The following is a 25842-nucleotide window of genomic DNA, read 5'->3' on the forward strand; positions in this document are numbered from 1 at the left end:
TAAGCAGCTAGCTTGTTTTTTGTGATGATGTAAAATAGATTGATTTTTTATCTTTTTGTTGAGACATCTCACGGGCCGCAAAAAGTCACTGACGGGCCGTATCTGGCCCCGGCGCGGGCCGTAGGTTGCCCACCCCTGCTTTAAAGGGATCTTCCAGTGCTTCAAGTTGATCACTTAAGAAAATGTTGAAAAAGTTCGGCATCTTTAGGTCAAAACGACATGAGTGTGATAAATCCACATCAGAAGCAAACTAAGGCAGCTATGAAAGCAAACCCTGATCCAACTGTATCACACATATGTATTTCACCGAGGATAAAGGATTAAGGATAAATCAACAATCACATTATAATAGGACAGGTAAACGTTAAAAGAACATTTACCATCACATGCTAATTTCACATGATATAAGCATGGCATGGTAAATGTTCTTTAAACGTTTTCCTGTCCTATCATACCAATTTTTGTGATCAACGACTCCGATCCCTGGGGAAGGGAGAGGTTTAGCCCTGAGAAGAAACGTGTTATACATTCAATAAACCAAATCTTGAGTTAGCGAAATGAAATTGAGATTGGTTTCTCAACATACAGTCTGGAAAGTAGTTCTACTTCCCATCGTGGGTCACAAAATGAGGACCCAACCACCCCACCCACTCCCTATATGCAAATAAGCGTTACTGTGACGTCATAAATGCTCATTGACAAAACTCTTTTTCATAATGTTCACATATATAGCCTATATATATATATTTTTTATTATCATGTATTAGGTATGGTGGAAACCTTAGCTTAAGGTGGGAGCAGGGGTTAGTGATATACTGATACTTCGAATTTGGAGAACATGTATGCACACGTTGAAAAAATAAAAGTAAATGAAGAAACATTGTTAGTTGTTTGCTGCGAGTCACTTTTGGCATACAGTCTCGATGCAATTGGTACTGGGGTTGAGAGTGGATCAGTAATGTCGTCTTGGTTTCGTGCTCATGCTCTATCTTGCTCAGGCTCTATCAGGCTAATGTTGGGTGTAGTACATTTGGCATAAACAACGTTACAACTAAAAGGCATAAAGGCAAGAAAGTGGCATGTTTCCCTGGGAGAGTAGCTAACGTACTCTTCTTTGACATGCTGAACGTAAATTGAATTCAATTGCAACTTATGAACGATTATAACAGATCCCAATTACATACCTGCAAGCTTATACATTGGCATGTTGGAAACAGGGGCGTCGCCAATGGGTGGCCTGGGGGGGGGGTGCACGTGCTCTCCCAAATAAATCGTGCCCCGGGTGCCCTCCCCTCTAGATGCCATTTGTAATGTTCAAAAATACTCAAACAAAGGACAAAACGTATTATGTTCATCAGTAAGACTTCCTTCCGCCCAACTATTCAAGCGGAAAACATATTTTTCGTTCTCTCATAATGGATAACCACCAGACAGGCGCGTAGGGGCGGCCTCCCCCCCCCCCCCCCTGAGCATATTGTTTTTGTGATATCTCCAGTAATTTCAAAATAGAAAATGCTTAGATGCAATTTACAGGCATGGGAAGTGCCATTTCCAGCGATCTGGGAGGCATTTTCGTCCAAAAATTTTTGGCTTTGCGCCAACTCAAAGTGGTGCTACGCTTAGAAAGTTTGCCTACAAGCTTCGCCCCTCATTTGGCAAATTCCTTAATTATTTAAAAACATTATCAAAGCAAAATAGTTAATTTCCATTTCTTGTATAACTTTTTTATCCGCCTCAATTAAAAACATAAATATCGGGCAGACTAAGCCCGAACATTCTTGAACATATAGTTACTTCAAGTTGCAAAATATGGCACCCGATTTGGCACCCGATTTGGCACCCGATATGGCACCCAAAATAAGGACCCTTATTTAATCAAAAATCACCCCCTTAAGGGAATTCCCTTAGACCCCTGCTCCAGGACGGCATTCAAAAGTAACATTGTTCCCCCAATTTAAGTGCTGTGCCCTCCCTGTGCCCCCCAAGACTGAAATGTCTGACGACACTACTGGTTGGAATCGGAGGAAAGAATTTTCCTTGCAGCAAGCACTGTTGCTTAGAAGTAAAATCTCATAAATCCGGATTGAATAATAGCGCCATACGTCACTTTATAAAATTATTCGTAATGAATATTGAACAGATTTGAAATGGAGTCAACTAACGCATATTCTGATTGGTCTAATAGATTACTCCTTTTCGGGTAAGAACATCTCTCTTTTACTTCTTTTTCTAATATTTACTTGCACTCAATTTGCCAATATTAGCGTTAAATATATAATAAGATATTTTAAGGCGATTCAATAGAATAGCGTAAACATTAATATAAAATTTTGCATGCAAATGTCATTCTTTGCATATCGCAATAAGCCAATGAGAAAGACCGTGGGATTTGACCTTCTCGGAATAGGGCAAAAGAACAGACAGTGAGGATCACACACAGAAGATAGAAATGCATGCATACGCCGACGTTCCACAAGGTTCATAAGCCAGCTTTTCGAAAGCAAAAATTTGTTCACTGATAGTCTCCTTCTACTGGTAAGTAACTTTGGTTCGTCTGTTTGACTGATTTATTTTTACGATGGGAGAGGTTTTTTGTCACATTGTGTGTCATAACTGACCCTTATTTTGTGGATAGTGGCCTTTTTTGTGTTCTTACAAGTTGGACCTAAAATTTCCTTTCAACGGCACGCTTACGACACGGAATTGGCGTCAGTCTTTGTTCGTCACGTTGGTTTTGAGGAATAATTCCACGCGCTTGGCGCCATGTTTTAAGGCGTGTGCTATTATTTTATATCACTTTTTGATAACTTTTAAAGTTTTTAGAACAAGTTTTCCGTATTAACAACTGCTTAGAATTGGTGTGTGTTGTAAATATGTTGCACATGGTCGGCATGGGACCCCAAGTTGCAAAAGCACCGGACCGGTGATATGAATAACACTAGTATAGCCTAGGCTGATGACTGTAAATGTGTACTTCCAGTATATGCAAAGCATACACTAGGCCTATGCATGTATGTGGGTAGTTTCAGCCACCATTACGTACGAATGTTACTTACGCAGTGCAACAGTTTGTTTTTCGTAATCGTATATATGTGTTGTTGGTCCATGTTTGCCACCAAATAAACATAACTCAATTAATCGATTCTCGATAAACTATTGGCATAGCCTAATGTTAGGCCCGTTGGAGACTGAAATATAGCCTAAAGTGATAATGGTTAGTTTAGGCTACAATGTTAAACAACTGATGTTGCATAGGCCTAGGCCAGTAAGTAACATGTATGCCTAGGCTAGCAATATCAAGCGGAAATTAAATATGACTTGAAGTATCTATCTGACGTCAAAGAATCACAGAATATGATGTTAGGCTAGTCAATTTTTTCTGTTGTCCCATTTTCTCTGTGTAAGTTCAAGACAAAAATAAAATGAATTCACATGGTGGCAATAGCATTAGGCCTAGGCCTACTTAGGCTATTGCTATTTTATACTGCTGTTTGTGTTAGGATTAGAATTATGTTTAGGCCTAGAGATTATGATTGGGGTCACTAAAACCTTGTCCTAGTGCTATCTCTTAACAACACCATCAGCCTGAATCCAGACCTGCAACTCTCCAGGTGAACTGCATGTCTTGTTCTTTTCTAATCTAAGGCAATCTAACACTTGTCCAAATTTATGTGCTATTCTCACGCAATTTTAGAACTGCCATTAGTGTGTTCTGTAGCGCTAATGTTAGTGTGAAATATTTCACATAGCCATTGTCATTGCAGAAGTGAGGTTAAAAATCATAGAAATTAATACACATAGAAGCCATATGGCACCAGCTGACAACAAAATGTGTTGCAGCTGTTTGAAGGTCACTAGGCGCCAACTTGGGGAGTAATTATAGAATACAGGGCCACACAATGATACTATCTGAGCATCCGGATGCGCGGATGCTCAGTCTCACCCCAGTACGTATGTGAGTAAAAAATGTCAAAGTCCCAGTTCTTTTTTTTTGAGTCGATGCGCGGATGCGTGGAAGCCGAGTCAAATATTTCCTAAGTCCTTTGCTAGTACTTCTGTAGTGGAATTTTAGAGGGCGTCACACATGTACAGATGCCTTTTAAGAACGACACACTATTGATGTTGAATATCTTCGTACATACAGGACTTTCAGTATTGGAAATACGTGATGGTATATGTCGAAACTAGTACTCCCGGGGTGGATGCGCGGATGCGCAGATGCGGAGTCAAAATGAAATACGTGATGGAAATTAGAGGGAGTCAAAATGAAATATGTGATGGTATATGGAGAAACTTTCGAAAATTAGTTAATTTAGTTAAATTAGTTAATTATTTCGAAAAAAGTCCATTCCTAGTACTCCCGGGGTGGATGCGCGGATGCGGAGTCAAAATGAAATATGTGATGGAATTTTAGAGGGCGTCATACGTGTACGGACATGTACAGACACACCGCGCATCCGGATGCTGGGAAGAGTTAATGAATGGCCCTGTATTCTATAATTGTACCCAACTTGGTACACCCAAAAGTTCCAAAACAATTACTTCCGCAAAGGCTGCCCAGGATGTAGTAACAAGGTTTTGACGAAATCCTGATTTTTTCGTCATAATAACTTCATATTCACACAGAGAAACACTCCATGCACCAGATTAGCTCCAGTTTTGTGGGGAAATTAGCTGCAGCTAAGACAGATCTTATATTTTGTAAAAACTTTTGTAAAAAAGCAATTTCCTAAATGTAATACAATCTAACGTTAGGCCCTTAATTAGATACATAGGGCACAAAGCCCAGCTGTCTTTATCGTTCACCATGCTAATATTTATGAGACCGAAATGTAGGGGAGAAAGCTTTACTTACTTTTAAAGGTTTGTTCACATGATTGTGGGAGAAATTATGGGGATGGATGTGGGAGAACATCAGTTTGAATTGGGGCATGCTCCCTTGGCCTGGCTACTGGATTGCTCGGAAAGGGGTTAATATTCAAATGGAACCATGTAGCCACCTTAAACAATGCTTATAGTAAATGATAAAGACTGAAATACACTGCAAAGCCATGTTGAGGTAAAACATTTTCTTGAACATTTTTATGGCAATTTAGGTCTACCAAAAATGGAAGTTCAGTGAAGGATCTAAAGAAAATTGCAGCATCTTTATTCTGAAAGGTGACTCACAGTCATGAAACAACCAAGATGCTGTGTATAAGTTGATGATGCAGGTTTTTGGAAAATAGGTCAAATCCCACTCACATAACATCTGCAAAACGATTTTGGATAGATCTTCCCAAAATATACTTCAAGCTGTATTTTCAATGGACTTATCAGATCATCGAAGTGGAAACAGGTATACATACTTGCAAAATAAAAGTCAAGATGGAAAAAGGAATAGATAACCTAAAATATCCAAGTTTCCAACTCTCCCCCCTCCCCCCACACCTCATATAAAACGGTTATAAGCTCTTTTTTTTAATATGTTGCTTAACAATGATTGACATACTGTAAACAAGGATTCTGTTGTGATGCATGTTAAACTTCTTAGCAACTTAAAAATCAGTTAGGCCTACTGGACAAACAGCTAGAGCAGACTGTCATCTCAGTCCCAACAATGCTTGTTATCACCAATACTTGTGTTGAATTCTACTTTACTATCCTAGCAAAATTTTGGATACATAACCTAGACCTAGTTAACTAAGTACTGTAGCTTAAGTACAACCATAACTTTATAGTTGCACTAGTACTACTACTAGTAATTAATGTGCTATGCCCGTTGTGTCACTGCCAGTGAAGTACTAAGTACCGACGCAGTCTAGCCAGCAGTAATCTAATACAAATGGATGAAAACTTCAGTAACATTCTACGAGCTGTATCTTTGTTCGGTTACAAGACGCAGTTCAGTTTCATGACACCTTGAAACCGTCTACCTTGCAGTATGCTACTGTAGGAAGTACTGTTATTTGTTGTTAAATGTGAGCAGTACAGATCAGCAGCAACAAACTGTTTTGTGGAACCAATTTTTTTTAAATAAAAATATGTTAAAGATTCCTTTTCTCTTTCCATTTAGCATACACATACTGTACCCTTAGAGTTGTCTCGCATTTCTATGTATTTATTTTATTTTGTTATTTTAAGAATTTCTTACAAGCTGGAAAATTGATTGGGGCACTTCTTTGCCTAACATTAGGACTCTATGTAAAGTAGCAGTATAGGTTGATGCTGGTTGATCTTCAAGTTGCTGCAGGTGACAAGCCCCAAGTGGATTAGAACTATGTATTAAATTCTGTGTTGTAAATGTCAATATGTTGCTATGTTATCTTGTGGCAAATATTTTTGAAAATCTTTGATGAAGCTAATTTGTGCATTTTAAACTCTCTTTATTACCTATTTACACAGTCATGTCTGTGTTTTTTAGTGCCACAGCATTTCAAAGTACTATAATTTCATTGGGTTAGGTAATGTTAATTGTTTAATGAACAAGGGAAGGGAATTTCAAAATAATGGAAAGGCATAATATAACAAGTTTCAAACATTACTGCTTCTAGTATAATATGATTGCTTTAACAAAGACCATTGCAATGTTAAAGTATGAGGGGTATTTGCTATCATATCAGTACTTAATTGTTATTCCATGCTACAGTATGGTAAATTTTCATGATATGAACTGATAAAAAGTAGGGACTTGCACAGAGGCAACTGGTAAATGGAATTTGTGTAAATAGTCTCAGCTTGAACTATAAGTGATAATTCTATAACTAATTTTCTTGATGCAACAGCTGGTCACTGGACTTTGAGTAAATTATCAACAATTTCCATTTTTTTCATTTTCATAGGAATTTAGATGGATCCTCAGTGTATAATTCATCATTGATGTGGGAAGCTTAAAACCCTGAAATGGCTGAGCAGGTTACAAACAATACCAGCTCAGCAACTGTTGTGTCCACAACCATTACTACCCCAGGAACCACCCAAATTGTGGCTTCAGTACCAGCTACCAATATACAGCTAGCTTCTGCTTCTAAGCCTCAACTGGTGGTACAAAGTCCTCAACAGCAAGTCCTCATTTTACCTCCTGGTGCTACCACAATTCCACAAACCCAATTGTCGCAGATTACAATAAGACAGCCAGCACAGAACAATGTCCAGCTCCTGGGTCACACACCTCTGCAAGTTGTAAATCAGCCAACTGGTCCAGTCACCGTGGTTTCTCAGGGGCAGTCGACTGGCTCGCAGATGTTTTATATAGTCTCACCTACAAGGACTGTTACAAGCTCCAAGCCTCAAGCAGTCGTCTCAGGGAATAAGGTTATAATACCGACTTCAGCTACTCAGAGATTAACATCAAACCAATCACAGGATATTGTAAGCCAGCTTGGCTCTGTTAGTTCAGTACCTAATGCCATCCAGGCGCAACAAACATTGGTTAGTAGTCCAGCTCCAAGTTCAACAGTAACACAGATATTGCAACAGAGCCCTAGTGCAGGAACACTGGTGGCGAACAGTTCTCAAAATGCTTTGCTCGGGTTGTCTACGGCCCAGTCTGTGGGAGGTCTACCAACAGTTGTCTCGCAATCACCAGTTCTCACCACTCAGGGTTCAGTCTCTCAGAAGGCAACTAGCATTAAGGTTATTCCTAAAGTGGGAGGCAGTTTGCTCTCTGGTCAAACTCAGACAGGGTCACAACCAGTCACCCTTCAGTTGAAAATCACAGATCCTGCATTATTACAGAAGCTTGGTCTGCAACAAGGCAAGGGGCATGTCTTGAATCTGAGTGGAATGAATCTCAGTAACCTCTTAGCTAACCAGAAAGTCCAGCTTGTAGGCAAGTCATCTACTGGGACGACTTTGCAGACACTAGCAGGTCAGACTGTGAAGATACCCAGCAGCATTTCAACAGTTACGCAAGCAGGCGGTAATAAAAATTTGCAATCGGTCGCTACAAATGTGGGACTACCACAGACGAGCTCAAGTGTGATCTTGAAAACTGTCAGTACACAACCGGTCACTACGGTCGCATCAGTTTCGACGGTCGTCAGTACTATGGCCACACAACAGCCTATCACTGTATTCTCGAGCCAGAAAGGGCAACAGCAAATTGTTATGCTCAAACAGCCGATAGTGTCATCTTCGCAATCCCCACAAACATTGTCAGTCATGGGGAGCCCTCAAGCAGGAACTCAACGAGTTCTCCTGCAGGGAGCACAAAAGGTGACAAATTCCATACCAGGTGGATTGGGAGCCAGTTTTGTGATTGGTAACAGACAGATTTCAAGCATAGTCCAACAGCCACAAGTAACAATACAGGCCACAGGAGCAGCATCCACTAGTGTTAATCCTGTACAGAAACGTATCACCTTGAGTCCAAGCTCATTGGGTGCAAAGAACTCTCTGGCTGTCCACGACCCCACCTCTGCGAATGTAGTTCAGACCACGAGCGGTCAGCAGGAAGTCTCCAAGCTCTCGGTAGCTCCTAAACAAGAGACAGCATCTTCAGAGTTATCTGCTGTTTGTAGTGAGTTGAAAAGTGTATCCCAATCAACTGCCAACACACTATCCTCTGGTGTTCTTTCCAATACAGTTATAGGGTCAACTGTGACAGCTAAGACGACAAGTCCCGTTAAGGCGCAAAACACAGTTGTTATCAAGAGTACAGATGCGACTGTGTCACTTGCTTCTTCCATCAGTTCATCTGTCTCTAGCATCACAGCCAAACCAGCCACTACGGTATCAGTCGGGGGGCAGAACTTTGTCAGCAAGTTTATTCGAATCCTTCCTCCAAAGCCAGGCCAGAAACAGACCCAAATGGTGATCAGTGTCAATCCAAATACAGACGTCAATGGTGAGGTCAAAGAAATAAGTAAAGAACTTGCTCAGTTACAAGGACAGCCCAAGACCCATGACACTCTGAAGAAGTTGCAAGACCTTCAGACCAGACTACAGCAGTTACAGGTTGTCACACAACTGCTCAAGAAGGCAAAGGTAAGCAGGACAAGTTTCTTTTTAAGTTTGAATGAGCAGTTTGAAATGCAGTGAATAATTTAGAATTCAAATTTTGTGTAGCAGTTGTTTTGCTCTTTTAAAATTGCCATGGTTCCAATTTCAAAAATTGCTAAAAATCTTGGGCGGGGGGAGGGGGCAGGTGGGTCCTTGCTGTTTTGTCGTGATTGTTTGCATTGATTGTGGGTATGCACAAGCAAGGAATAATTTATTTGGTTTCACACATATAGCAAAAACGGCGAACCGCTAACCAAGTCTCAGCAATTTTCATACTTCTATATATGCATTACAGCTTTTTCAGTTTGTATGAACATCTCAAATTAACTAAACACATATGGTCACTAACTTATTGATTGTCAAGTTAACAGATTCAGGTAGATCTGCGTACTACTCGGGGAATGGTTTAATCTAGTACCGGTAAGCAGAGTGACCAAATTTACAAACAGATGCAAAATATATGTAGCAGTTTTAGCACCCAGAAGTTGAAGTATAATTAACAGTAAAGGGAAACAGTATTCATAAACTGTAAATATTGCTAAATTCAAAGTGTAAACACTTTATTACCTGCTGTTTGCTTACAGCTATGGTATTGTATTTGTCTTAATTTTACAAGATGAACCAACAGGCTGGCAGTTCAACGGGTCTGGTGGTAACACCAGGTGAGAACAAGGAGAGGAAGAAGATAATCAAACAGCACAAACTACAGGAGAAAGCTAATCGCATCGTGGCCGAAGCTGTCCTGAAAGCAAAGGCCGCCGGCAAGGTGGACATTCCCAACGTGAACTCTTTAGATCTTCCGCCCATCCCTTCGGGGGCAGAGGAGGAAGAAGAAGAGGAGAAGAAAAAGAAAAAGAAGGACAAGTCCAGTCGTAAATCTAAGAAGAAGGACAGCAAGAAAAAGGATTCAAAAGATAAGAAGAGAGACAGAGAAAGGACAAGACACCCTCCTAAGAAAAAACACCCTCCATCAAAGTGAGTTTGTGATATATACATTTTTATACTTTGTGACATTGCTGCCGAGTTTTGTTTACAAATATTAATCTGGCGCATTTTTCCATCAAGTCCAAACTTCTGTTTGTCCTGTTTTAGGGAAGTCTAAAAGTATTTCTCTTTTTTTGGCACAGTGATGAAATCGGTTGAAAAAGTTAGCCCAACGACTTGTTTACGTTTACAACTTTTGCCAGTGGGTTTGAATTTAAGATAGAGTAGGCCTTAGTCCATTTGTCATAAAATTTTGAGATGGCGTAAGCCATATGTTGATGCGTGTATTAAAACTAATGGGTCTGTCGTAGTGAAGGTGTTATTCATAAATGAACTGAGACTATATGATATTCATGTATATTCATGATATTCATGTATATTCATGTAAACTAACAAAGACAACCAGCTGCTTCAACTGTGTCCTACCAGCTTAATACTTACTACTATCTAAATATGATGTGATCAACTCCCTGAAATGAAATGTTATCATATTGGAATTTTGATGTGATGACTTTACATACATCAGTTGCCATTTAGTAAACTCTACTGACACTTGTGAAACAAAAAGTTATGTCAAAGTTGAGAAATCTGCAATGGCTGGTAATTTGTGGAAGTTGTTTATTTCATTGGATGTACTGTATCTCTTTTAATTCTTTACATACTATGGCAGCCTATAAATGGTACACAGGCAATGCAATATATGTTAGCTGCTAAATAGGGTAGTGGTGCCAACATACTCAAGATGTTTTCTGCTGGAAACCTTTGCTCTGTGAAATCATTGTGGCGCAAATAGTTATAGAGGTATTGCACTCATTGGGACTATCAATCACACATGAATGAATCCGCTTCACCTTTATGCAAAGTTGACATGCATATTCATAATCTTGAAATCCTCAAATGAATATTCAGGACTTGTTCATTAAGAATTTTCAGTAAGTTGAAAACTGGTGTTTAAACACAACCACTGTTGACTTCATCAACGTTAGGAAACTTCCCGCTGCAGCCATTTTGAAGTTTAAGAGACAGAAGAGGAAGCATGGAGAAGATAATTCCGATTCGTCAGATTTTGATGAAACTCCACCTCGGTCACCTGTGACAATGCTGGTAGATGAGGAAGGGGAGGTGATGCAGGTTGGTAATAGAAGATTTTCCTCACCCTTCAAAACTGTGATCTTTGTCCCCTCCCCTCCATGTGAAAGGACTTTAGGTACACCATCTAAAGAATATCTTTGTCCCTGCAGAAGGTCTACTGGACATTGTGTATGTTGTTTTACATATAATTGGATTAGTAAAGGGTGTTATTTTAGTGGGTAATGAACCTTGCGAGCTTTAGATGTGTAAAGAACTTTGGAGAAAAGATCATTTTTCATCAAACAAAATAGAGAAGCAAGGTGACTTAGCCTTCTGTTGCTTGATTGGTGGCTGGATGGCAAGAATATTGATTGGGCTAGTCCTAAGAAGCATTAAGTCCGGGTCATTGACCCAACTTTCTTTCTCTTTTCATGTGTTCTATCCTTGCACCTTCTTTACCGGTTCACTCTTCACAGAGACGGTCAGGGAGAAACACAACCCGGAAGAAATACACGGAGGATTACGACTTCAAGATCACCGATGACGAGAGCTCATCCTCCTCGGACAACAACGACGGGAAGAAACAGAGCAGCAAGCACCAGAAGAAGAAGAGTAGCACAGTTGGCCCGCCTCGTCCTCCTCAGCCAGTGGTGAGAAGCATTAAAGTCGTCAAACAGGAAGTAGAAGCAGACTCGGCCGCAGATGTGGACGTAGAATCCGTAGAGCCCTCCGCCGTAACACAGGGGACACAGTTTTTTGTGGTAAGATTTGCGGGCGTGTTCCTTTGAACCTTTGACTCCATCCCTCCTATCCATTCCATGCATCAGTCCAATTCAATGCATTCATCATCATCAACGAGTCATATTCCTTTGTCAACTTCCATTTATTTTTATTTTTTGCATTCATGTTTTAGTTGCACTGTTTGTTAAGTCAGTGTGGAGAAATGTAAGAAAATGTATCCTTCATTCTGCCCTAAGTATTTGGACCTTACCAACTTTGTCCGTGGACAAATGGAGGATTGATGGTCTCAATAATGGGACAATTATATTGTGTGAATCTAAAGAGGGGGAGGGGGATGTTATACATTGTGTATCTGTATTGCTCATGTTTTCCTCTGTTTTTGTATCTTTAGGAAAACCCTGATGAAGATGAAGCTAACATCATAGAGAAGATCCTAGCTTTCAGAAAGACAAAGAAACCCCCACATCCAGGAGAAGCTCAGGTTGGAGAGGTGGAAGAATTCTTTGTGAAGTACAGAAACTTGTGAGTCCTGCTGTACTGTAGTCGACCATTTCATTTGCAACAATTCTGGGTTTTTGAGTAAATCCTTAATACAAAATAAAATTTTGGGCCAAAAGGAGATGAACTTGGGTAGACGACTTACTTTGTCTTAAAAAGATGCAGATACGTTGGTCATATTTGCATATATGGTAAAACATCAAAGACTATGCTATATTATAGCTTGTCGATGTATCTGTACGTCGCAACATGTCTTTGTCGTAATTAGTCTTTAGAATCAAGTTGTTGCCATCATCCAAGCTCAAAGAGTTTTTATATTGTTATGATGTTTGACACATGATGTTTTATTAGAGGTAGTGGTTACATCACTTGGTTCTCAGATGATAAGATGTAAAAATGTGTTTACTCCCTTCAACTATCTTATGCTTTCTTTTCATTCTTCTGTAGTTCCTATCTGCATAGTGAATGGCAGACAACTGACAAAATCAAGGATCCAAGAATTCACCAGAAAGTGAAAAGATTTAAGCAAAAACTCAGGAATATGACACCTATCGCCATTCAACAGGTATCGTACTGGAACTTCCCCTTCCCCCTTCCCCACCCCTTATTCTTCATGTTATGGTTAAAAGATACTCTGCTGAATTTGTTGGGGTTTGAATTATCCATGAACTGCAAATGCATTGGATATAATACTTGCAACTCTTGCTGAGTGGTACAATGTTTTTGTAAAACATAGAGATAGAGAGGTGAATAATGGATGTCTTAATTTCCAAACGTTCGTATTGTATGCCTTTTCCTGCTTCCCGCCGAGCATTTGTTCACTGTGACATCCAACATTAGGAAATGCCAAACAATACTTTGGCAATACAAATGTTAGCAATTATAGTTCACATGGTTAAAAATGTTTGTGAAACATACATTTGGGAATGTGATCGTGTGGTTCTTATGGGCTACTCCTAATGGTCTTCTTATGGAAGGAAACCAAGGAATACCTAATTTTGCAATGTCAACATGTAAAGTATTACATAATTGATTATTTTAATGAGGTCATGAATCTCTAGATGATGATTGCTTCACTGATGTTCAACGGTGAATGAATCTGCGTTTGGCAACCTGATAGAGAGATGGTTTTTAGTATAAGTCTAGTCCTTGTTTTTAAGTGAAATACAAAATCAAACTTCAAAGTTAAAATCACCAGATTAATAGCTTATCTATCACCTGTTCAAGAACAATACTGATGTCAGTTGAACATTTGAAAGTCTTCTCTGAAGGTATTTTGGTAGGTACACATTTGGTCACCCATCCCCTAGGTACAGTGGTGGCACCAGCCAATCTGCCAGTTTCGTGGACTGGAATGTGAACACTACCATTCCACGTAGCTTACATTTCCTGTGACGTCCTTGTATTACACTGTCAGGCATATGTCACATCGAATGCAGAGTGCTTGTTGAAGGAAGCAAACCCCTTTTGATGTTTTTAATGATACACCAACAGATGGAGGAAGAGCCATTCAATCCAGACTACATGCAAGTGGATAGAATTTTGGACGAGGCTGTTACAAAGGATGAAGTCTCTGGGGAAGAAGTGACCCATTATCTGGTAAAATGGGCGAGCTTGCCCTACGAAGATAGCACCTGGGAACTGTCCTCCGATGTTCTTCAAGCCAAAATTGACTTTTTCCATAAAATAGGGGAACTGCGTCCGGATGAAGTTCGAGTGGTAAGGTTTGGTGATTATTATTCCTCTGCAGTCTGTAATCTCTTTGTCAGTGACTCTTCGATCGGGACATTGTGGTTGAAATTATTTTAAGTCTGACGGTTTTGGTGGAGTCGTTAGTGTTTTAAGTATAGTATGGATACGTCCATGCAGGCAAAACCAATACTTGCAGTGCAAGTTAAGTTTGCAACCAATAGTATCATTCAAACATCCCTCTGCCTGGAAATATTTGGAAACCGAAATTAATAAATGAAACTGAAAGCATTAATCATTTGTTCGATTTTCAGCGAAAGACCAAGGCCAAATCTATAGACTGGGAGAAGATAGAGGATAGTCCCGAGTACAAGGATGGAAATTGTTTACGAGATTATCAACTAGAGGGAGTCAACTGGCTCATGTTCAGCTGGTGTAATGGGTAATTTATTTATCTATTTTTATTTTTTTATATTTATTTTTTTATAGTTTTTTCACCAATCCCTTCATAGGATTTATTATTTTTCTTTAGTAACAGAGATGATTCCAAAATGTTTTGTGCTGTATTTTCTTTTTAATCCTATCTCTGATACATTTGTGTCCATTTGATTAATGCATTTATACATAAAGTGGTAAAAGAAAATACAGCGTTAGTCTTGATTTATTCTTGGAGACCTGTGTGAGGGACAATTAAGTCCACTTACTTCTCAGATGATACATGTTCTATAATGTTTATGTGTAAGGTGAGTTTACATCAGTACACAGTTGTTTGTACTTTAGGGAAAATATAGTTCATTTGTTCCACAGAGAATGAGCAAAGTACTTGAGAACCCATAAGGATACTAAATAGATTTTGTCAAAAGGGTTCATAAAATTTGAATGCCTTCTGATCATTGACCAATTTCTATCATACTTTGAAACACAGTTGTATTTTGGTAAGAAACTCCCATTAATAATATTGCCTAACATGTTATTTCAGAGTTATCGGGAGTTTGAATTATGGCATTTGTCACATTATTTAGGGATGGGACATAAGATGAATCGACAGAATATCTTGTTTCAGGAGAAAGAAGAAAGCTCTTCCAAGATGTGATCTTACTCCCCCTGTTCAGTCATTGCTACAATGCTGTTGCTACAATGCTATGGCTACAGTGCTGTCGCTACAGTGCTGTTGTCCTAATATATTGCAATAATGGTTTCCACGTCATGTCTTTCTTTCCTTCTCTCTTTTTCAGACAAAACTGTATCCTGGCAGATGAGATGGGCCTCGGCAAGACCATTCAGAGCATCGGTTTCCTGACGGAGGTGGTCAAGTATGGTATCATTGGTCCCTTCCTGGTCATCGCGCCCCTCTCCACAATCGCCAACTGGCAGAGGGAGTTTGAGACGTGGACGGACATGAACGCCGTGGTTTACCACGGCAGCGCTCAGAGCAGGCACATGATAGCAGAGTTTGAAATGTTCTACAAAGACGCAGATGTGAGTTACAGCAAGAAACTCATCTCATTAATAATAACATGAAACGTTGTGTCCTTTTACTCGGCCAAAGTTTGTCATCAACAAGCAAAATAGCCCCAGATCCCTTGATGGAAGTAACAAGTCCATTACACAAATTTGATTTGCAAGTGAAGCAACGTCCATGTATATCTGTTGTCCACTGTCGAAAGTGTTTTAGGCGTGGAATGGGTTTGATCGAGGAAGTATAAACTAGTCCGAGTTGAAGTACTCTGCAGGTCACCAACTATGTGTTCCATTATGAGACACAGCCTGACCAGGTATTTATTATCTGATGTCCAGTCATCTCTTCTTATATGGGTAACCTACAGTTGTATCAGCAGAGATTTTTCTTCCTGCAAACTTGAGCCCCCTACTCCCCCACATTCCCCCCCACCCCAAGGAAATGGGCTAAACACAAGAACATCTGTATTACTGGTAGAGCAATAGCATGCATTAATTGACTATTAGCCTTTTAATAGACCTGGCTCATCAAACACTTTATAATATCTGGCAATTTCTTTGTAGAAATGATCTTTTTATTAGTACACTATTTTCCATATTTGATTGCACAGGGAAACATTTTTTGAATGCATCGTTTATTATCTTGAATTTCTTGACAGGGTTCGAAGGTTCCAAACATTTACAAGTTTCAAGTTTTAATTACCACTTACGAGATATTGTTGGCAGACTGCCAGGAGCTGAGTGAGATTGAGTGGCGGGTGGTCATCATAGACGAAGCTCACCGGCTCAAGAATAGAAACTGCAAATTACTAGAGGGTCTCAAGATTCTCGATGTGGTAAGTTACTTCTTAGTCACCTAGTCACACATTTTATGGAGTTGCCTTCAAAAAAATTCCTCCAGATTTTTTTTTTTTTCAATTGAATGTGATGTCTTCCAAGTTAACAGTGTTTGTTTGCAAGTCAGTGATATAAGCTGTGCCAGTGCGCACAGTTAAACTGGCCCTTGAAATTTTCTTCTTTTTTCCATGACCTAGAACTTTTCTTTTAGTTGGTGTTTTTTAGTCGATGAAATTGGAAATGGTCAAGTGTCGAATTACAAAGGTTCCAGTATAAATTAATCCTAAACTTGTTTACTCTTTTGTCTATAGGAACACAGAGTACTCCTTACAGGTACCCCTCTCCAGAATAATGTAGAAGAGCTTTTCAGCCTGTTGAACTTCCTCGAACCGGGACGATTTCGGTCTCTGCCCCAGTTCTTAGATGACTTTGGCGATCTGAAGACCGAGAGTCAAGTAGAGCGACTACAACAGGTACGTTACAATCTACCACACACAGGAATCCACTCAAAAGGCGTTACGATTGTTTCCACTAACTTTCTAATTTAAATTTGCTCCATTGGAGGTAAAGTAAAGACCTAGTCATTACGACTAAACTCGAGTCGTGTTTTGCTTGGGTATCTTTGATGGATGACATCCAGATTGTGAATTTGTCTTTTCTGCTTTATGTTTTGAAGCTCCTGAAGCCTATGATGTTGAGACGCTTGAAGGAAGATGTGGAGAAATCTCTCGCTCCTAAAGAAGAGACTATTATAGAGGTATGAACATTCATTAGCCCAGATCACTTCCTTAAAACAGTTTACGGAGTTTGAGGAAACTGAAAACATGTGTTTTGACTGTTTTGTAATCATTTTGTCATTTTTTGCACTTATTATGTAGGCTTTGGTGATTAGTGTACCTTTGCCATGTCTTGTTGGTAGGATTATGTTATATTAAGATACTTTCCCTTCAAACTTCTTGGGGAGGAGAGGTTGAAGAGATTGCAGTTAAGCAGGGTTTCCCTAACATTATCCCCCACGAACCCTCTGTGGAAGTCAGAGTTGTCCACGAACCCCCAACTTTTTGAGACACAATCTGAGTCATTATTATACTATTATTCGCATAACAGTGCTTCGTAAAAGATCAAGTTCATATTGTAATATTGTAATAAATAAAAAACGAGATGAATAAATATTTATTTGGAAACTTCAAGAGCAGATCACGAATTGTATCACGCATCAATCACCAATCACACACGATGAGACAGATGCTTCTATTTTTCTATAGGTATGACTTTTGTACATTCCTAAATTATATGATATATCAGATTTTAGTTCAACAAAAAGTACACTAGTTATGACTTTCAGAAATGTCTCATGCACCCTAGTTAGGGAACCCCTGCAGTAAAGAAAGGACCAAGTAAAAGAGGAGAGAGCGAGTGGCTGTTACTTTCCAAGTAGGCTGACAGGGATCATCGTAAGCTATGGGGCCGTAATTTTTCTTCATGTTTTGTTAATGGTTTCTTTTCTTTGTAGGTTGAACTTACTAGCATCCAGAAGAGGTACTACAGAGCAATCTTGGAGAGGAATTTTTCTTTCCTTCAAAAAGGTGCTCAATCCACCACCAACTTGCCAAACCTTATGAATACCATGATGGAACTACGGAAGTGCTGTAACCACCCGTTTCTCATCAACGGTAAGCCGAGAGACTCCCGTACCGTTCTCCCGTAGATTAGACTTGATTGACTGTTCATGAATGGTCGTATACTATGACATCACCACACGTGGTGTCCTAGCGTTCAACATTACATTTTTGTGTGTAGCATTTTAATTAGGATTTGTTTTGCTGTTAGCACCAGTACTAGACATTGCACTAGTATCTATATAAAACATTTCCAAAATACCTGAATTCCAGTACAAATCCAGGAGGATGAGTACAGGTAACTATGCTTGAAATATGAATAAAATACACACTCGCTACACAAATTCTGCTAATTGCTGGACTTGGAACATTTAATTTCTGGCCGTCTGGAGGTCTCTCAAATCAATCTGGTCCTCTTCTTTCTTCATACAGGTGCAGAGGATCAGATCATGTTGGAGATGAACGCTCCAGGACAGTTCTTCAGTGAGCTGATCCACGTAACGGCCTTGATCCAGTCCTCGGGAAAGATGGTCCTCCTGGATAAACTCTTGCCAAGGCTGAAGGAAGGAGGACACAAGGTCCTTGTCTTCTCACAGATGATCCGATGTCTGGACATCTTAGAGGATTATCTCATTCAGAAGAGGTCAGACGTTAAAACTCTTTCCAGTAATTGACTGCAGAAGTCTACTTCTTTTCATCCCTGAACTGGAAATGTTACCCTCCTTACCCCTCTTATAACCACTGAGTGCTCAATACTTGTCTTTTGGTAATATGCCAGGAAGTTTTCTAGTTGTGACAATTTGACTCTTTCTTACTCCTCTGCAGCTATTTATTTGAGAGGATAGATGGGAGAGTTAGAGGCAACATGAGGCAAGCTGCAATAGACAGATTCAGTAAACCAGGTAGGGAGATGCCGGTTGTTATGGAAAGCTGAATATTTGTGTGGTATGCTCGTAAGATTACATTCAATAGAACGCAGCTCTCTTCAGAGGGGAGAAAAATTACACCTTCCTTTTACAGAGGGGTTACATTCTTGGTAGCTTTTTACATTTCATTGTACATTGTGTTCTTGAAATTAGGTTTTAAAAGCACACACTATCCAAGGAAGAAAGGTACTGATAGTCATTTAGATCCCTGGTATTCAAACTTGTTGGCATGGTGGCCCAAATTTTCACCTTCCTAGGGAAGGGGTCTAAGGGGGGGAGGTACCCTTACCTTAGAGAAATTTTGAATATTTGCTTAGTTGCATAATGGTGTTGTATTTTGCAACCTTTGGAAAAAGTTTAATATTTTTATATAAAGTTTAATGTTTTTCTGCCTTTTTTACCTTCACAAATATTTGGCAATTTCTGTTTTCTTCCAGTGTTTTTTTTTTTATGGCAGACCCTCCAAAATTATTCTGTCACCCAAAGAGTGGGTTGCACCCTCACTTTGTATATCAGGGATTTAGATGAAGTCAGTCTTTTTAATCTCCCTCTCCTTCGCTATTCTTTGTTTCCCTAGATTCAGACCGCTTCATCTTTCTGCTATGCACGAGAGCCGGAGGTCTCGGTATCAATCTGACCGCGGCAGATACTTGCATTATCTTCGATTCCGACTGGAATCCTCAGAATGATCTTCAGGTAAAAACAGATTGTAGTCTTCAGAGATGGTCGGTCTGGATAAGTTTATGAGCTGTTCAGAACACGATTTGAAATTGTCTTTGGTGATCAGTTTTAATGGCAGAGTTATCTACCTCTATCAGCTGCTATGTTAGATTTGTCTTTCTAAATATGAGGCAGAGTCCGGTTAAGCCGCATGGAAAGTGCTCGGAAATACTGATTTATGGTTTCTGAAGTGATGATACGAATTAAACTAACAGACTTTTGAAGTTTGATTGTCGGTGAAATCACCCTTCTGATCTGATTAGAAACCAAAACCAGTTTGACCTAGAAATGATTTGTTTACAGTCGCCGGTAGTCTGTTATTTTAAATTTGTTGTTGAAAGAGAGTCCTCTGCACTTTACAAAAATACCCAAATACCTACAGTACGCCCAAATTGCCATCATGGTGGTGTTTCTCTTCTGTGGCAGGCTCAAGCAAGGTGCCACCGAATCGGTCAAGAAAAGGCAGTGAAGGTGTATCGACTGATCACCAGGAACTCCTACGAACGAGAAATGTTCGACAAGGCCAGCATGAAACTGGGGTTGGACAAAGCCGTACTCCAGTCAATGCGAGCAGACAAAGACTCACTCACTGCGGTAAGTTATTAAAAACCTGGTTAAAACTAAAGTACAGATTTATGAGCCCTTTGAAATTCATTTAGAACCATTTGATATTTACTGTTGACATACCACAGACAACAGTCAGTTTCCAAAAGAATAGAAATAGTGAAGGCTTCCCTGCTATCTTAGAGATGTCCATCTGTTCAGGTCATGTGACCCTTTCAAAAGTTGTTAGGTGACGTAGACACTAGATATTATAGAGGGCGTTAATCCCACTGCTTTTGCTCTCTAAGTTCATATACGTGGTTTATCATCACTTTCGTTTTGAAGATGTTACCGTAGTCGGCAATCCTGGTTTTGTTTTGAAATGATGACTATTTTCATGATATCCAATACATTGTGTAGGAATTTCTGCAATGCTGATCAAGATAAAACCAGGATGTGGACTAAGTACAATGTCAGCGGTCTGTGTGTCCCTCACACTGTGTGCCTGCTTACAGTGTTGATCCCAAAGTGTCATGTGCTTTTTCAAAGCTTCCTGAAAAATACTAAGAAAGGTGTTGTAGCTCTTTCACTGTTAGCTTTCGCTTCCATTTTGTGTTTGTGAAGTTCATTTTAGAGTTGGACAAGAAATTAAATTATTGTGATACTGAGCAGCAGTTGCCTTTGTGATAATAGGATTAGGGAAGCCAAGTGGGATATTAAGTTTAGTAGTGTTAAGATTGACAAGGGGGCTGTTGTGTTAGTAAGATTGAGTGGCTCAAATTAGCATATTTGTGCAACACTTTCACAACACTTTACAACACTACACTTCTATCATAGAAAAGGATATAAATTCAAACACAAACAGGATAGGGCTTGTAGGACCTGTATGATCCCTTAGTAGGTAGAAGGAATGAAATTGGATCAAAATATCTGACTACTGCTTTGATTTTTTAGCCACAACCATTGACAAAGACAGAGATTGAAGATCTGCTGAGGAAAGGGGCTTACGGCGCCATCATGGAGGACGATGAATCCTCATCCAAATTCTGTGAGGAAGACATCGAGATAATCCTTCAGAGGCGAACCAAGATCGTCCAAATTGAATCCGGAGTCAAGGGTTCCACTTTCGCTAAGGTAAAGACAGGGGGTGCTGTTACTTGTTTCACTGATGGGCAGTTCGTCATTTGCATGTAACATTTGCGTATACCTCATGCAGGGAACAATTTGTCAGACATCGTAAGGCAACAAAAGTTCAGAGCTCTGAAAATTTGCTACACAAAAGTCAAGTGCTGAAGTATTCCCTGTGATGTGTATACCAGGAGAGTGACCCAGATAAAATGTAATGGGTAGCAGATTATTACACCAAGTATTCATAAGTTTTATTATTGGGTTCATTGTTGGGGCTGTTGAAAGACTTGTTGTTTGGGAGATTGTTTCATCCTCTTCCAAATTTCTGTGTGAATATGATGTATTAATTCAGGGGAGGCAGACCATACCAGTACTGAAAGGGGTAGGTTGGTAGGTTTGGGAGAGTGGTTCACAATAGAAAGGGGTGGTGGGTGGGTGGAGGTGAGGATATCCCATTCTACAATAACCAAAGCTGTCAAGCTTGCTCTAAAAGGGAGTGAAGGGTTTCAAGTCTAAACCTTTTCTTGGTCATGCTTGTGATGTTTTGGTGTTGGTATAAAGTGTAAGCTAGAGTGCTGTAGAGTTATGCTGTTTAGGTACTAAATATATTATACATTTGAAGGTAGAGTCCTCTGAAGAGTAAGATAGTAGGGGTTGGGGTGAGGGGGGGGGAGGAGGGAGATGTTTATTTGATAATATTGGAATGGTTAAATGTGAACCTTTTTGTCTTTCATGTATGATAAGTTTTGCCATAAATATTGGAAAGATGGGGGGGGGGGGGTAGAGGAAGGTCAAATAAGATGGAGGGTTCCACAAGAGACAGTGAAAGGATCATATCTGTGTAGATAATAATAATAATGGTTGTTGAAGTGATGATAGAACTTAAAATATAACAGACTTTTGAAGTTTGAATGTCTGTGAAATAAATGTTCAATCTGATCATAACCAAAAATCTGTATATAACATCAAGATCAGCTCGATGAGGTTATTACTTTTGTGATTCCAAGTGATGTGTGTCCCGCTATCTTGATAACTTTCCCAGTGTGTTCATACTTTGACTCTGATCTTTCCCTTCAATCAGGCCAGTTTCACTGTCGCTTCAGATCATGCCGATATCAAGATTGACGATCCAGACTTTTGGCAGAAATGGGCTAAGAAGGCAGACATTCAAATTAGGGATTCAAGGGTAAACATTTAAAACATTATTTTTTTTTTCAAACTTAATGAAAGTTCTGACATGGTGAGTTGTGTGTAGTCAAAAGGTTTTCGTGCATACACCTGCAAAATCTGTGACCAAAACTGATATTTCTTGGGGGGGTGGGGGGGACGGGGAGGGTAAGATATACTTGACAACGAAGTAGCTCTGCAACTGTAAGGCTGTTTATGATATGATATGGGGAGGAGGGAGGGGGAAGGAGAGTTTATGCAAGCCATGTTGCACACATTGTGCTCCTACTTGGATACCTCCTGGAGTAAAATTCATTCTAACTTTGTAAGTTATCAGTCTTACCATCAAACACAGGAGAAGGTAACAAATTGGTTTATCCTTCTCATTTCTCCTACTACTTATCCAATAATATGTGACCTTGTCCCAGACAGCTCATAAGTATGAACCTTTCATAACTAGCATGAAAGATACACGTGTACCGGTTAAGAGTCTTTGAGGAAATACTTGTGAAACCAATAAGGAAGTTTTAACATTCTGTTTTGTTAGATAGATCTGCTTGACCAACTTTGACAAAAACAACTTTAAAAAGACAAAAAGGAAAAGTGTCTATATTTGAGAATGACCAGAATTGTTGAATGAGGGGTCTGAAATCTCTAGATGATGATTGCTTCACTGATGTTCAACGGTGAATGAATCTGCGTTTGGCAACCTGATAGAGATTGGTTTAGTCCTGTCGAAGGCTACCTTTCCTGCTGTGTTGGATCTCTCGTCTGTTTTAGGAATCCTTTAGTTTCTTGTCAACTATCTGTTTTGGGCCTCTCTTCAGATTTGTACCCACTTTTGTAACCATTCATGTATTCAGAAGTTAGCTAGATGTTTTTCTACAGATGTACAAATGAACGTCTTACATCTGAATTGTTTTGTCCTTCACAGATACTATTAACCAAGTGTGAACCTCTTTAATAAATCATATTTGTAACTGTTTGTACAGAAACATTTTTTGGCAAATGCTCAGTTCTTTCTTAAATGTTTGTTAAAATTGAAGTGTCCTTACCATTCCTTAGATGAATATTTGTTGCCATAACATTACTAAATAATACTAAATTGATATTTAATTCCTCTGAAAGAAAAAGTGTGGAAGCCAGCAGAAGACCACCTCGAAGTGTGCAAACTATTTATTTTTTATTTGATACCCAGGAGGAAAAAATCATAATGGCTCCAAGACAGAGGAAACAGACGAGGAGGTACGGGGGTAACGACATGATGGAGCTGAGCAGCAGTGAAGAGGATGAAGTAGCTCCCAAGGAGGAGAAACCCAGCAAGAAACAACTGCAGAGCGGCTGGACCAGACTGGAGTGCTTCCGGGTCGAGAAGGGACTCTTAACGTTTGGGTGAGAACAAAATGTTTAGAACGATTACTCGGTGGTGTTACCACTCTGGTACCTGTTTAATGGTTTGACATGGGTACTGTACACATGTCATACCCACAGCACACTGCCTGGCTTGAATTGTTGTGCCAGTCTGATGATCATGACATAATAGAGCGGGTCAATACATGCTTGCAGTGATAATTGATATATTAATTGTGTACATGGAAAAAATATAATTAAAACTGCTCGAAAGGAAATCTGGAAATAAAAACAGGACGTAAATACTTTCAACAAGAAATGTCAGCAAAAACATGCACATAAATAAGATGGGAAAGAAAAGTTGAATGTAACCTTACAGAAATAGAAAGAATAGCTAAAACGTAACAATTAAAAGGATTGTTAACCTTTTTAAGGGGTCAAGGTTGAATGTATGTTCGTAGATATAAAGTCTATAGTACAATAGTTTGTTTAATCTAATATTTTTTTTTTTTTAAGTTTGCTCTTGTAGCAAAGTAAAGTAGGTTGGATAAAAGTTTTGCAAAAGGCTGCAAGATCAGTATTGCCTTCTGCAGGGTCATATGTCATCAGTGAAAGATCTGTTTGTCTTGTCAAGTGAGCTTCAGTGAGAGGTTTCTGATGTGATGATACAACTAAACCTAAAGACTTTTGAAGTTTGATTTTCAGTGAAATCACGTTTATGTGTCTGATCAGAAATGTCTCACCAGTTGGGTGTCTTCAGTGTTCCAGTCATGTGTACAGCATTGATACAAAAACATTCTCAAAGACGAAGGAATGTATTTCATCAGTTGTTGTTGCTGGTGTTGTTGTTGTTTACAGTAATGATATGCATAGTTATGTTCTTTGTTTATAGGTTGAATTCTCTCAGGGCTTTTCAGACATATTCACAATTTTGGTCACTTTGCTACCAAATGCCTATATGCATTAAAAAGGACTGGTTAAAATCAATTTGCAATTTTCCTGGAATTAATCTAAAGTCAACATTACTCTTGCATTCGAAGAAACCTCTTTGTTTCTACGGTCCAACAGTGAAGTCCACTGGCATTTAACTGAATTCATAGCCTGAATTTCGAGGCCCGAAATGATAAAGATATAATTAAAGAGTACGACCTTCTTCTGATGAGTTCAACCCGTAGTACCCTCACCTTCTATTCATCCTTGTGTATTGCAGTACAAGTTTTGATAGAGTTTGTCAAATTGGTGTGTGTTTGTCTTGTTTTGGTAAGGAAAGTTCCTCTATGTAAGGGGAGAAAACCTTCTCACCTATCAAATCATATGATTCTTTCAGATGGGGCTGTTGGGAAGAGATCATTGCTACCACTAGATTCAGGAGGAGGCTTGGAGAAAAGGACATTGAGGCCATCTCCAGAACAATGGTATGGAGACTTCTACTCCTCTGCAGTCACAAACTCACTGCTTTTATCAACTTAACAAGGGGAGAAGATTGATACTGTTGAAGTTTATCAGAAGTGGTATCAGTAGTGCTTGCTAATTTAATCCTATATTTTGTCCAGAAAGGCTGGATTAACCCTGTGAATGGGAATAGCAATGAAACAAACATTAAAATAGACTGCTCATGCTGAGAGATCCATTTGTAAGAACAGCTGAAAAGAAGTTGTTGTGATTGAAGCATATAGTCTCCAAGGAATGGGTGAAGTAGTTAATTTAAGCAGGAATTGAATGTGGTATGTTACGGAAGGGACGGGGAAATATCCATGGATCCTAATAGATAAGATGATGGATTAGTTCCTGGAGCTTGGTTGGTCTCGTCTCAAAATGATGACACACAAACGTTTCTGATCATCCGTGACGTTCTTTTATCGTTTGGCACACTGATTGAGACTCAGAAAGACTTGCAAGCAAATTCTAAATGTCTGTGTTTCCCGGATAAGTCTTGGAATAGTGTTGGAAATAATACCTATTGAATATAACTTGTAACCATTATCTGGTGGGTTTGAATATTATTGTACACGTGTGTTTATAAGAGAGTACTGGATGATATGTATAGTAATAGTAATGACACACTTTAAGAGAGATTTATTACAAGTGGTATTTTGTTTCAAAGGTTACTCCCCGAAAAGCAAAGTATT

General features: G+C 39.4%; 1 protein-coding gene across 4 annotated transcripts in view; it reads left to right on the plus strand.

Annotated features, from left to right (window-relative positions):
* Nucleotides 1-2412: 2412 nt before the first annotated feature.
* Nucleotides 2413-25842, plus strand: part of LOC139959842 (chromodomain-helicase-DNA-binding protein 7-like) — a 41564-nt gene continuing 18134 nt past the window's right edge. For 2 of the 4 annotated variants that reach the window (XM_071957725.1, XM_071957753.1), the window contains exons 1-22: nucleotides 2413-2535; nucleotides 6822-8967; nucleotides 9599-9957; nucleotides 10953-11097; nucleotides 11514-11798; nucleotides 12170-12300; nucleotides 12724-12841; nucleotides 13771-13995; nucleotides 14280-14407; nucleotides 15201-15444; nucleotides 16083-16259; nucleotides 16572-16733; nucleotides 16937-17017; nucleotides 17774-17933; nucleotides 18312-18522; nucleotides 18705-18781; nucleotides 19383-19501; nucleotides 19952-20119; nucleotides 21023-21202; nucleotides 22278-22382; nucleotides 23562-23755; nucleotides 25041-25128. In XM_071957725.1, the coding sequence (XP_071813826.1) occupies nucleotides 6883-8967; nucleotides 9599-9957; nucleotides 10953-11097; nucleotides 11514-11798; nucleotides 12170-12300; nucleotides 12724-12841; nucleotides 13771-13995; nucleotides 14280-14407; nucleotides 15201-15444; nucleotides 16083-16259; nucleotides 16572-16733; nucleotides 16937-17017; nucleotides 17774-17933; nucleotides 18312-18522; nucleotides 18705-18781; nucleotides 19383-19501; nucleotides 19952-20119; nucleotides 21023-21202; nucleotides 22278-22382; nucleotides 23562-23755; nucleotides 25041-25128 (5442 nt within the window). In that variant the 5' untranslated portion in view covers nucleotides 2413-2535; nucleotides 6822-6882. Of the gene's footprint in view, nucleotides 2536-2616; nucleotides 2774-5237; nucleotides 5961-6821; nucleotides 8968-9598; nucleotides 9958-10952; nucleotides 11098-11513; nucleotides 11799-12169; nucleotides 12301-12723; nucleotides 12842-13770; nucleotides 13996-14279; nucleotides 14408-15200; nucleotides 15445-16082; nucleotides 16260-16571; nucleotides 16734-16936; nucleotides 17018-17773; nucleotides 17934-18311; nucleotides 18523-18704; nucleotides 18782-19382; nucleotides 19502-19951; nucleotides 20120-21022; nucleotides 21203-22277; nucleotides 22383-23561; nucleotides 23756-25040; nucleotides 25129-25842 lie in introns of those variants that run through there. The other 2 variants (XM_071957744.1, XM_071957734.1) reach the window with 2 other exon arrangements.

Source organism: Apostichopus japonicus, chromosome 3, assembly GCF_037975245.1.
Source record: "Apostichopus japonicus isolate 1M-3 chromosome 3, ASM3797524v1, whole genome shotgun sequence".
In the NCBI taxonomy this organism is placed as follows: Eukaryota; Metazoa; Echinodermata; class Holothuroidea; order Aspidochirotida; family Stichopodidae; genus Apostichopus; species Apostichopus japonicus.